Source organism: Podarcis bocagei (genome assembly GCF_964188305.1).
Source record: "Podarcis bocagei genome assembly, chromosome: 11".
NCBI classification, from domain to species: domain Eukaryota; kingdom Metazoa; phylum Chordata; class Lepidosauria; order Squamata; family Lacertidae; genus Podarcis; species Podarcis bocagei.
Genome location: NC_138136.1, coordinates 52371357 through 52384178, shown reverse-complemented (window position 1 = coordinate 52384178; position 12822 = coordinate 52371357). Strand labels below are relative to the sequence as shown.

General features: G+C 41.5%; 1 protein-coding gene across 16 annotated transcripts in view; it reads right to left on the bottom strand.

Annotated features, from left to right (window-relative positions):
- The window catches only part of TCF4 (transcription factor 4), a 340129-nt gene that overhangs the window by 33413 nt on the left and 293894 nt on the right, over positions 1-12822 (bottom strand). For 13 of the 16 annotated variants that reach the window (XR_014012865.1, XM_081212857.1, XM_081212856.1 and 10 more), the window contains 3 exons: positions 11213-11291; positions 8656-8732; positions 4573-4776 (listed from right to left, as the gene is read on the bottom strand). Coding sequence is in view for 15 of the 16 variants with exons in the window: in XM_081212857.1 (XP_081068983.1) it covers positions 4573-4776; positions 8656-8732; positions 11213-11291 (360 nt within the window). In the remaining variant the exon portion in view is untranslated. The remainder of the gene's footprint in view (positions 1-4572; positions 4777-8655; positions 8733-11212; positions 11292-12822) is intronic. The other 3 variants (XM_081212853.1, XM_081212855.1, XM_081212852.1) reach the window with 1 other exon arrangement.

The window sequence follows — 12822 nt, the reverse complement described above, 5'->3', positions numbered from 1 at the left end:
TGGCTGTAAACTTTAAAAGGGGATTGGAAAATTTCATGGAGGATAAGGCAGTATGCCTCTGGATGCCAGTTGCTGAGAAACACAAGTGTGGTGAGTACTGTTGTGCTCAGGTCTTCCCCCTGAGTTCCACTCTAGAAAGAGAATGCTGGACTAGACAAGGATTTGGTCTGACAAGAGCAGAGTTCTTATCAGAATTGATGGACTAAGGAACTTTCCTTACCTTAAAAGAGTATTTCTCCTCACTACTTGAACAGGGTTGATGGATAAGGAACTGGTAGAAAGTTTTGTGTCTTAGCAGAAGCTGACACAGAAGCTAAATCTGAAGCTGCTTCATATCATGCTTTAAGATTAGCTGAAGGTCTGCTTGTTACAGAAGAAGTGGTCTTGGAGACTTATCACTGTTCTACCAACCTCAGTATTATCTACACCAATAGTCTTCAACCTTTTCAGATCTGGGCTCTACATACATACATAGCGACCAACTTCATAATTTTAGCATATACTTGTATGGTGGCAGTACTGCTGTTGCTCTACACCTTAGGCTAGGCTGCAACCTAATAACAGGCCATAATGTGACAGCTGTAGATGAATGGTATCCTCACTGCCCATCAGCAGTTCCCCAGGGAATCTTTCCCAATTTAACCTGGAAATGCCAAAGAATTGAACCTGGGACCTTTTGCATGTAAATCACGTGCTCTACTATTGAGCTATGACTTTTCTCCACTGTAAGAAGCCATTAAGAGAGAGGGACAAATAGTTTCACCGTCACCACTCCCTGCTTCTGCCTGAAAAGCAGAGTGACAGCTATTCCACTATCTATTCTGTTCTGAGATACAATTAACATGTAGGATATTTGCAGCAAAGTGTGTAGTTAAGTACAAACAAGATTCAGCACTTCGATGTAAAAAATACTGTATGAAATGATTAAGTACACCAACTAACAATAAATGTCCTGTCCTCCAATTCAAATTCAGTACTGAAGCATATGCCTAATGTAGGTTTGGTCTGAAATCACATCTCTTAATTGCCTTCAATATGTTGGCTTTGATGGCACATGGGGGGGAAAGTCTATTACATCAAACTACAGAAAGAGGGAAAATACACAGCAATATGACAATAATTCCTTGATTTCTATGTAGACTGATGTGAACATGAGGAAACTCCAAAAACTGCAGTTGTGCAATAACTTTATGAGAACTACACAAAATAAGACAGAAAAATGTGGGATGCTTTCAAGTTCTTCAAAACTCTTTACTAGGAAAGATGTTCTAAAAAGAGAGGTGTGAGGTGGGTGAGGAAAACAAAAAATGAAGAAATGTACAAAAAATATGCTGCTGTAGTTGCCAGGAGGTCAGCTTGTAGACTCCATTCAAAGATAGGAGGCTGCAGGCTGAACAAGAACCCCTTGACCCAGTGGCGTAGCGTGGGCGTGCAGGGGGGCCGGCCGCACCGGGCACAACATCTGGGGGTTAGGGTTAGGGGGCGCAAATCCACGGGTTAGGGGGCGCAAATTACTTGCCTTGCCCCGGGTGCTGACAACCCACGCTACACCACTGCCTTGACCCCAACTGTGTGTGTAACAACTTGTCTAATTCAGAATTCTGGAGAAATTGAAAGCTCACTTTGAATTTCTGGCACTTTTGGTTGGCTCCCATAGCGGGGAACCTGTGGATTTTGGAATCTTTTCTTAAGAACCAACATGGCTCCCTTTACTTTTTATATGAAACTGGTGCTTTTTATAAAGGCATGGTGCAGGAAATATGTGCATAAATCTGCAATTAGCTAGAAATTTAGATTTCCTTCCCTCCCTCTTTTTAAATTTCCCTTTTCTCCTCTGTTCTTTCAACATGTGTGTTGAGCCACCCTGAAACCCCTGGGTATAGGGCGGTATATAAATTCAATCAATCAAAAATGGGATATCTATCTTATCTATCTATCTATCTATCTATCTATCTATCTATCTAGGTGTATGGTAGCCGGGAATTGTTTGTGTAAATTAAATAAATCAATGGTTAAGAATAATAAAAAAGAGTGGAAATGCCCCCTCCCCAAATTATTTCAAATCCAAGTAAGTTATTTTTTCATCCAGGGGCTGGGTGAATTGTGGGTGGGGTGAGGAGAGAGAATTTGGGATTCTTGCACCTGAAATGCACATTCTGCTCTCTACAGATTGCATGGGGCCCTTTAAAAGTTGCTGCAGCCCCTGGACGTTATTTTTCTGCGAGCAGTTCCTGTGTGGCTAAGGATAACATGTAGGAAGAGGCTGCTGACCATGCAATCAGTCCCTTGGTGGATTTAAATACACTTATCCCAGGCATGCAGGGCCAGCTCATAGAAAATAGATTGTCTTATGTTTCAGGTGCAAAGGACTCCAAGTATTAAACCCACTGACTAGAGATGTAGATGTGCAGCTGAGATACCCCACCTCCCAAAGGTACAATCAAAAGGAGACAGTTGCTCCAAAAAATAGGGAACAATGTGTTTGTTTGTTTGTTTGTTTTTAAAGCAAAGCACAGTGGCATTAGCTACATTGGAATCTGAATAGCGCATGCCTGCTTATAGCACATGCAGATTCAACTTTCACTAGCCTCTCAGTAACCAGCACAAGCATGGACTGCAGGCATGGGTACCTTGAGAGGGTAGAAAACCCCATCAGCTACCCATGAATGTCTGTTGGCTTCTGCTTGTATAACATCAACTTTGTGTCCAATGAGGTGAATTGCAGCCCACAAAAACATATGCCATGATGAACGTTTGAGATGCCAAAAGATGCTTTCTTGGTTGTGCTTCTGCAGACTATGTGCAAGCGTTAGTCCATCTAGCTCAGTACTATTTACACTCACTGTAAGTGGATCTCCAGAGTTTCCAGGCAGGGGCCTCCCTCCCACCCTATCTGGAGATACTGCCGTTGGGAGATTTATCCTGGGACCTTCTGCAGGCAACGCAGACGCTCTGCCACTGAGCTACAGCCCATTTGCTAAGTAGCTAACATAGTTAACCAACAGGGACTGACATGGCTACCCCTATGGGAAGTACAGGGTTATATGCAGTGGTAGGGTAGATGCAGTGAAATTAATAGACCTTATGAACATAGGTCCATTAATTTCAGTAGGTCAACTTTGAGAAGAACTTAGATACCACCCACTGCGCTTTTCCTTTGTACTTTCCCCCTGAATCTTGCATTCACACCGTCCAAAGAAAAAAGTCAAATGTTTTGGCCAAAGGTATCCTTGAGATAGCTAGATAGCTAGCTAGAGATAGATAGATAGATAGATAGATAGATAGATAGATAGATAGATAGATAGATATAATTAGGACTGAAGCAACAGGATAGCTTCCAACCAGATTTTAAAAGCATGATCAATGGTAATGGACTGGGTGAGAGCCAATAAACTGAAGCTCAATCCACATAAGTGAGGCACTGTTAGTGGGTGGTTCCTTGGACCTGATGAATGGTAGGGCAACTGCTCTCAATTGGGTTACACTCCATTCAACCTGGGGATACAGCTGGATCCATCCCTTTCACCTGAGACTCAAGTGGCCTTGGTGGAGCAAAGTGCCCTCTGTCAGCTTCAGCTGGTGGCCCAGCTACCATCCCTATGTTGACAGGGGTAGCCTAACTTCTGGTGCCTATGCTTTGATAACTGTTAGGGTTAGATTACTACAATGTGTTATACATGGAGCTGCCTTTGAAGACAGTTCGGAAACTGAAGCTGGTGCAGAATTCAACAGCCAGGCTCCTCACTTGGGCAAAAGTGCTGGTTTTGCCCCAGAAAAATTCGAAGTGCTGGTTTTGGCTCAGGACCCCAATACCCCAAGGACCCTCCCCATGCAAACCAACCTGAACCCTACAATCATTATCTGAGGCCTTTTTCATGTGACCTCTCCACATGAGGTCTGGAGGGTGGCAACATGAGAAAAGGCTTTTTCAGTGGTAGTTCCCTACTTGTGGAATGCTCTCCCCGGGGAGATTCACCTGGTGCCATTGTTACATAACTTGAGGTGCCAGGCAAAAACATTCCTTTTTCTCCAGGCCTTTGATTCTTAATTATCTGTGGACTTTCTTTGTGGGTGGCATGTTTCAATCTCTTTTTTCCCCTCAAAAAATAAAATTGCCTTTTTTAAAAAAAATAAAATGCTGGTTTTTATGTCTGCCTGCCTGCATGTACGTATGTCCCTTGCTTAAAATATTGTAAGTTGCTTTGAGTTGCCATTGCAAAAAGCGACTAATGAAGTTAATAAATAATAATGATATTAATAATAATAACAAACAATTCGGAAAACGTTGATTCTACAACCACAAATATATGCAATATGAAAGCAATAGGTGTCTTTAAAACACATCCAGAAGAGGGCTAAATGGATCTGCATAATATGAGTATGTTTGAAAACCAATTAATTGCACCAACAATATTAGCAAGGCATCATGTTTATAAGCTCAGAATGACTACATTTTGCCCCAGTTAAATGCCTGATAAAAAAGAACAGTGTAAAAAAAAATCCTAATTACTTCACTGTTGCTGTTGTTATTATTATTATTTTTAAGAGCAGTGTTTAATCTTTATAGCTTACCATTAGCGAGTGTCTATTGGCTGAAAGAAGGCCTGTCCCATATCCTGACCCAAGACCTCCCATTGCTCCATTATGAGAGGGCCCTATTAAGCCATGCATGTCGCTATGACTACCGGGCATGGCAGTTGAAGGCCCCACTGCATGATTCCGGAGAACATGAATAGCATCATCCAGTCTTTCCAAGCGGTCTTCAATCCGGCTTTGCTGTTTGTTTATGAAAAACAAATCAAGAGAAGCATCAGCAAATGTGAAGGGCCATTTAATGCTTGAGACAAAACCCACAGAGATTAGGAACCCCACACTTAAAAATAAAATAAAATTCTATTGCTTCATGCTAGGCAGGGGAAGGGGGAGAGGTGGGCTGCTTCTGAATTTGTATTTACCGTACATTATATACACATTATGGGTTGAATCTAAAGTTACTCCCGCTCAGAGAAGACTCAGTGAAATTAACTGACCCAAGTTAGTTATATACATTAATTTCAATGGGTACACTCTTAAGCACGACTAGTATATATAATGCTATAGAAATTAAATAATAATAACAACTTTGGACACAACCCACTGTCTCATATAAAACAATACCAAAACTGTTTCTCTAGGGAACCATGCAAGTTCCATTCACAAAAAAAAGATAGCTTTCATTTTCATGGGCAAAACAGTTTCATTGATTCCTCATGAACATAACATCTGAAGTACATATGTTACCTTCTGGTTTTGAAACATTTTGCATCATTCAGAAATACCTAATTGCTGTGACAATTTAAAATGTTTAAATACACCGGGCTGCAATCCTATATTCATTTATTCCCATGTGGCTCTGTTAATATCAAGTTAAAGTTAGTTAGGTTGTGCACTGTGACCTACATACAGCAAGCATTGCTAGGGCCTATTATTCTCATGCAACTGGAGAAAAGGGTGAGAAGGAACATATTTGGCTGCCACCCATTTCCTTGTGGTGCTATGGGCCCAAATAACTTTCAGAACAACTGCACATTAAACAGGTTGATCACATCAGTTGCACAACTAGACTGAGATTAAAACACGCACACATGTACCAATCCCCCCCAAAACAAACCCTGGGGTAAGCTGTGCCATTCACCTTCTCCAACACTTATATACAAACCCTGACCTGTTCTTAGGAGCAGCCTCATTACCACTGCAGAAAGAGCCAGAAAGAGCAGTGGTATTGATTCTCAAGAAACTTAATGTCTGCTTCACTGGGCTACTTCCAAGGGCCAACTTTCACTGACAAAATGAGGTGAAGCAGTGTGTTGCTTTGCCTATTCTGCAGTTCGTTCCAGAATTCCCAAGGGTGCTTCTGAAGTGGATCACACAGGCCTGGTTCACAACACGCAAATGTGAGAGCTCCCAGAAAGGATCTCACAGCAGCTTAACTGCTCCCTGGTCTTTTCTACTGCCATGCTGAAGGAAGCCAAGGTGTGCCTTCGTGTGCTGTCCAAACTGGGGCTTGTGGTTGAGCTTTCTCCTCACTAACTGCAACCCATAGCCAAGAACAAACTTTGGCTCAGATAATGGCTACTGAAGAGGGAGAGCATAACCACTAGCCCCAGTTTGGACAACACACTAAGCCAAATCTTGGCTTAGCGTGTTGCAATAGTGAGACTTACTGGGGTGGAGCAAATTGTTTGCCAACTTCTCTATGGGAGCCTGCACATTCTCATTGTTCCTATGTGCTATATTTTGGCTTCCTGCATCATGCAAACCAGGCCTTTGCAACCTTAAGAAAACTGGGCCAGGCTGATATTAACATATTTATTTACATTATTATATACTAGGGAGTAGAGAATTTAGTGCAAGCTATCTTGCATATAACATTACTTGCACTTAATCGTTACCCTTCTCTACTCCATGCCATAAGCTATGTTTTGGTTTTGGTTTTAATTAGTTTAAAAACCTTTTGCTATGCAGCATTCTGGGTATTTGGGGTGTGGTTTTGTTATTATTCATAAAATTGAAGTCCATCACTTTTTTTCATGGAAATAGCTGAGGAGTTCTTTGGATCCCTGGCATATTAATGCCTTTTTCTTACCATCTAACCAGGAAAAAGAGAATACACTTTTACTATTCTGGGGAAAAGGCCATTTGCAGAATACTAAGCTATAGATAAAAAAAGAAATCCAGAGAACTGCAATCTTCATCACTATTTCTTACTGTCACATTATTCTTGTGCTGAGATTACCAATTCAGTTAGATGACCTCAAAGTCAACTTTTTCAGACTTGCTGGGCACTCTATGACTTATGGGTAGCCGAATATGGTGCCCTCAAGATTTTGTTGGACTACAACTCCCATCATCCCTGACCACTGGCCCTGCTGGCTAGGGTTGATGGAACAAGAGGGCACCATGTTGGGTAAGTCTTGCATAGGTGAAGGACACCAACCAAAGCTGAACCTCCTCATGAAAAGTACCTACCATGAGAACCTCAATAACATGCTGATGAGTTGCAAAAATCACCCAGTAGCAGAAAGTGGGTTATCTGGAATTTACTTAGAACCAGATGAACAATGCAGCCACTGACACTATGCATGCTTGCAGCAATATCATCTGGAAATAAATAATATCTGAAATTTCCTCATGACAGCAGCATTGCTTCTTTAATAGCTAGGTGCTATAATTCATAATACTTCTGAAGTCGACTAAAATTCTGATGCTGAACTTGAGTTTTCCAAGAGTCTGCATTATGTGGCCATTCCTGAAGTCCTCAGTAGTCCTCTGTCGGCCCCTCTACAAACTGGGAATCATTTGTTTCCTATCAGCTTTTCTTTCTTTTTTTACAGTTTTCCTAGATGCCTAATTTTTAATTTTTGTGTGTTTTACACTGCTTAGTTTTAATTGGTGTGATACAGAACCGTGTTTTGCTTTTAATCTAGTTTTCATGAAATGTTATTGAATGTTCTTGTACTTTTATTGCTTTTATGTAAACCACTCAGAGATTATAATTATCTTAAGTGTTGTTGTTTTTTTAAAAAAACAAACGAACAAATAAATAAATACCGTATTTTTCGCCCTATAGGACGCACTTTTTCCCCTCCAAAAATGAAGGGGAAATGTGTGTGCGTCCTATGGGGCAAATGCAGGCTTTGCGGACCTCTCCGCAAGCAGCGGGAGCGCTCCCGCTGCTTGCGGAGAGTTGCCGGCATGCCAAAGCCTGCGTGCGCTGAGATCAGCGCGTCCAGGCTTCGTGGACCTCTCTGCAAGCAGCGGGAGTTGCCGGCATGCTGAAGCCTGCGCGCGCTGAGATCAGCGCGTCCAGGCTTCGCGGACCTCTCCGCAAGCAGCAGGAGCCAGCGCTGGGCTCCCATGGCTTGCAGAGAGCTGCCTGCTTGGGGGCTGGGGTCGGGGGAAGCTCGGGCCTCCCCCGCCCTAGCCCCGCGCCTGGGGAAAAATAATAATTTCCCCCCCTTTATTCCCCCCCCAAAAAACTAGGTGCGCCTTATGGGACGGTGCGTCCTATAGGGCGAAAAATACGGTACATTCGCTATCATTGATGGCACATCAAAAGTATGTTTATGGTATGATCCTTTACCTCCTCAACTAAGCTGACAACACAAAAAAAAGGTTGAAAGTTTTATTAATTATATGCTGAGTGACTTCTCTTACCCTCCCATTTAAATAAACTCTCTTTATCATTTCTTTAGTATTCCATAATTAGAATCTTCAGTGATTCCACTGTCGTTTACACAATGCTGTTTTTTTCCCTACCAAATGCCAGCCTGTCCTTCTTCAAATTTGCACCTCTGTACTATGTATGGCATCCCTACCTTCTGCATCAAATTCTGCATTTTGTGCCCCATTTTTCATGTGTTCAGTTTTTTGCCACTAGTTATCAGCTAAGAGTGCACAAGGTGGGGGTGGAAGTATCTACAAATATTTAATGGTTTATGAGTGAAGTTTCACACCACCTAGTTTGGAAACGGTCAGAAGGACCGTGAAAAATCCAAGGACATTGCAAATCACCAGCAAAAGGAAAAACCTGTGTTAGAAAAGTGGGTGAGAAATGGAAGACGTAGACAGCAGATAAAATACTAACACCAAGGAGGTCACCAGTCAAAAACATACCAAAGAGTGTAAGGGACCTTCATAATTGGGAGATGATGGTGCTTGCCCTCCATTCCTAGACCAAACAGCTGTGCCTGCTAATAGTAAAATGGGAGTTACCATTGGAACTATGCAAACAAAATGCTTCTTTTTTAAAAAAATAAATAAATATGGAGACATGTAAATGCTTTTTCCTAGATAAGACATACAAAACAGACTTATGGAGAACTTTCAAAATATATGCTGATTAAGGAGAAGAAAAAATACCTTTGTAGCAAATGCTGACGATACATGCTACAAAGGTTCCCCAGATTAGTCGCTAACATGCAAACTTTCACTGAGTGGCTGCATCAGGAAGAGAGGTGTCACCAACTGAAGCAAGAATCGCTCTCTTAAAAAAGTGCTAAGGGGACTGCTGGACTGTGCCATAATTCTATAAATGGGAGACAGTATCACTGAATCATCAAACCTATGGCAAGTTTCTTCTTTAAAAAAATAAAAATTAAGAATTCTATTCTTCTGTTCCACCAACTCCATTCATTTCAATGCGCCAAATGAAGGGAAAGTTTCTGGTGCACTGTGCCTATCTGCACTGCAATTTTCACATTTGGTTACTGGCCCTCAAAAGTACTGAAAGAGGCTGCTTTTTTATTTGTGTCATTCTATTCAGCCAGCCAGCCAACCTCCCCCGCCCCTCATTTTTTTTTATTGCTCTTAAGAGTGAAATACAAAAGGGTCAACAGGGTAATGTATCCGTTTCCTAATGAAGTCACACTGAACACCCAGGGATCAAATGTTGTTTTGGAAGCTCTTCCTTACAGAATGTGCTTATGGAGATTAAAAATCTGGATATTCACAATGTGACTTTCCCCTTCTATGACACAACTGGCTTTCTGAATAACAGCAGAGCCATCCACATTTTTTCCTCTAGACTTTTTCTATCTACACTTGACACATTCACTAATAACTTTTAAGATGCACATGGAAGCAAAATCAGAAATTTCTAAGTCTAAATTAAGGGATATGGTCTAAATTTAAAGAGGTTCATTCGAGACCTTTAGTATAATTATCTCACTCTGGAATATTTATCAAAATGTGCCATTTGGGAGAAAGATAAAGACAACTGTTATCAACCTATACTCTCAAGGTATTATTTTGATAAAAAAATATTTGTTCAAGAGGTTCTTCTTTTCTCCTCCATTATATTTAATTAGACAGCTTAATTCTCTTGATTTTGACAGTCAATCTGTTGCAGGATGTGCTAGTAAAGTGGCTCTGTTAATCCTGCATATACTTACTTGGGTTATCTGCAGACTACTCAGCATCCACAGTGCAAACCTAACCTCACTTACCTAGAGATAAGTCCCACTGAATTCAAAGGGGCTTATTTCTGAGTAGACATACTTAGGGTTGCAGAGGAAGCTATCCAATATCATGCATTGCTTTGCCACTGCCCTCATACCTCCCTTGTAATGGGACGGGGCTCGCCACAGGAAGATGTGAACAATTAAAAAGGAGATTTTGCACTGCAAATAACTGGAGCATCTTCCATTTAGTCATTCACTTCACTCTGCAATGAAGGGATTTGCTGCCTTAACTCTTGAGTGTATGGATGGGCTTCTGAAAACAGGGAAGCACAGTTGGGACATTGTTCCTTAACTAGACTTCAGATGACCCTCCGAGTCCCTTTCAACTCTACACCTCTATGATTCTATGTGTAGAAAAAATCCCCGCTACATGTTTCCTATCTCATGTAGTTCTCATAGTTCTCATGTGATAAACACATGAATTCAGAAAGCATATGAATTGTCCCTAGATCTTGGGATATTTTCCAGTTAAGATCAGCATCTTAACTTTACTTAAGAGAAGCCAAGTAAGGCTGAACACAGTAGAGATTATCTAGCAAACTGGAGTCAGGCTATACTCTGATTGCCTGGTGAGGTAGGGGAATAGCAGAGCAAGGAGTTGATAAAATTTTGCAGTTTAGAATGCAAGGGGATGCACACCTGATTTGTGTAGCCTTGACAAATTTCACACTCTTGGGTTCATCCTCTAGGATCAACTCACATGAGAATTGTGGGGGGGGGGTCCCTTCAATTTTCTTGTAATTAAATTATCTTGGGAATTCAACAGCAAGTGTTAGGATCACCCATTAGTGAGGAAGACTGCTAGAAAACTGATTTGTGGCACAACAGGGGAACAAATGTCTCAGATATATTGTTCCATCAATACAAGTACAAAATTCAGATTGTGTGTATTATTAGGAACATAGGAAGTTGTCTTACACTTAGTGAGACTATTGGCTCACCTAGCTTAGTACTGTCAACACTGGCTGGCAGTGGCTTTCCAGGGTTTCAGACACGGTCTGCCAGCTCTAGCTTGATATTTTAAACCTGGGAACTTCTGTATGCAAAGCTTGAAAACAATGACCAAACTATGGACCTTCCCTAATATTAAGATGATGAAAGTTTCTGGGACAATTAAGCTCTCCTACCTTGCACAGAAGGGCTATATTTAAGGATCTACTACTTTCTACAAAACCAAAATGTTCAGCAAAGTAGAATGTTAACCACTATACCTGAGAGAGAAGGGGGAGAACCAACAGGAGTTGAAGGATTTGATGAAAAGCTGTTGTTGGTGTGATCTGGAGAGTAGATCTTTAAAAGATGATAAAGAATTATTCTAAACCCATTCGTTAATGGATGCAGACAGACCTATGGCACTTCTATTGTTAAGGAAGAGGGAAAAACCACACCACCTCTGCTTCCTTATAACCATTAGCCCCTAAAACACGTAAATATGCTGTGAACAGCAACATGACAAAAACATCTTGAAGAACCAGACAGTTGTGCTGAAGGGAAAGTTCTAATTGTCACAGGGTTTTATCTTTCCTTATCGTTTATAATAGTTTTAATGCTCCTTACAGTCTGCACTATGGTTGAAATGTATTTTACACAATGCTTTACATATGAAGGTTTCAGAGAGTTATTCTATTTGAAGCTAAACTTATTTTAACAACTACAACAGAGTGAAGATTTAGGAAGCAGGGGTATAAGTGGGCCATGTTTATTACAGAGAGCTCTACAGCAGGAGTAGCCAAGCTGATGACTTCCAGATACTGCTGGACTACAACTCCCATCAGTCCCAGGCAGCACGACCAATACTCAGAGATGGTGGGAGTTGGAGTACAGCAACATCAGCAGGGCTCTGATCTAAAGAATAGACTGGTTGCTACACCCGTTAAGTACGTTTTGCTACAGGCTATACCTGTTGAGAATGAGTTATATTTTAGATTATTCAGGTAAGACCCACCAGATATCACTTGATACCCGGAACAGGTGAAACATCTTATGACATGGTTAGATGGCATAGATAATTGATTCTTATTTCAAACAATTATCCAGTAATGGGCAGCATGCTGGGAACCCATGTTGGCGACCGTTTAAGCTGCCTATATGTGAACTCTTCCTCTGAGTTATGTATAGGCAATTAAATCAATTAGCCCTTGATCATCTTCCCTGTTAAATAAATGCCTCGGGGCACCTGCTAAATAACTTTTTTTTGGGGGGGTGGTACTGTATCCATCTATCATACAGAAATTGTGATATACCCCCAACCCCCGGCTGTTTTTGTAACACATGTTAGCTGGACACGGAAAATGTCAAATTCTCATGAGAACTCAGTGGAATCCACTCTGCCCAGAAAATTTAAGTTGCAGTGGTGGTTCTTTTAAAAGTCAGCATACACAAAGTATTGCGGCATTAAGAGATGACTGCCCAGACCTTAAAACACTGACTTTTAAATATTAACCACTGCAAAGAAACAGACTTGGGGGGCCTTTAAACATTACCAAGGCTGTGCAGCTGCTTTCTCTAAGGTAGCAGAGAGTAGAACATTTTTTTAAAAAACTCCAACATGTGAACAGAGGCTGAAGAGAAGCCGATGGCACAGTGCTTGACCACAGAATCGGCACAACAGCGGGCACTGCCAATTCTGCAGGAAGGACCCAAGCTATCGGCCCCCTTGCCCGTGTGAGTGGGTCATGAAAAATGTGTGTCAGTTGTGCAGGAGTTGCTTGCAGAAAAGCAGCTTGAGCACAGTTAGGGCAGCGTTTAAAGGCCCCTGAGGTTTGAAAGGAAAACACAAAACGGAAAGCCAAATCCCTTCCCAATGAATCCTTTCTCTGGC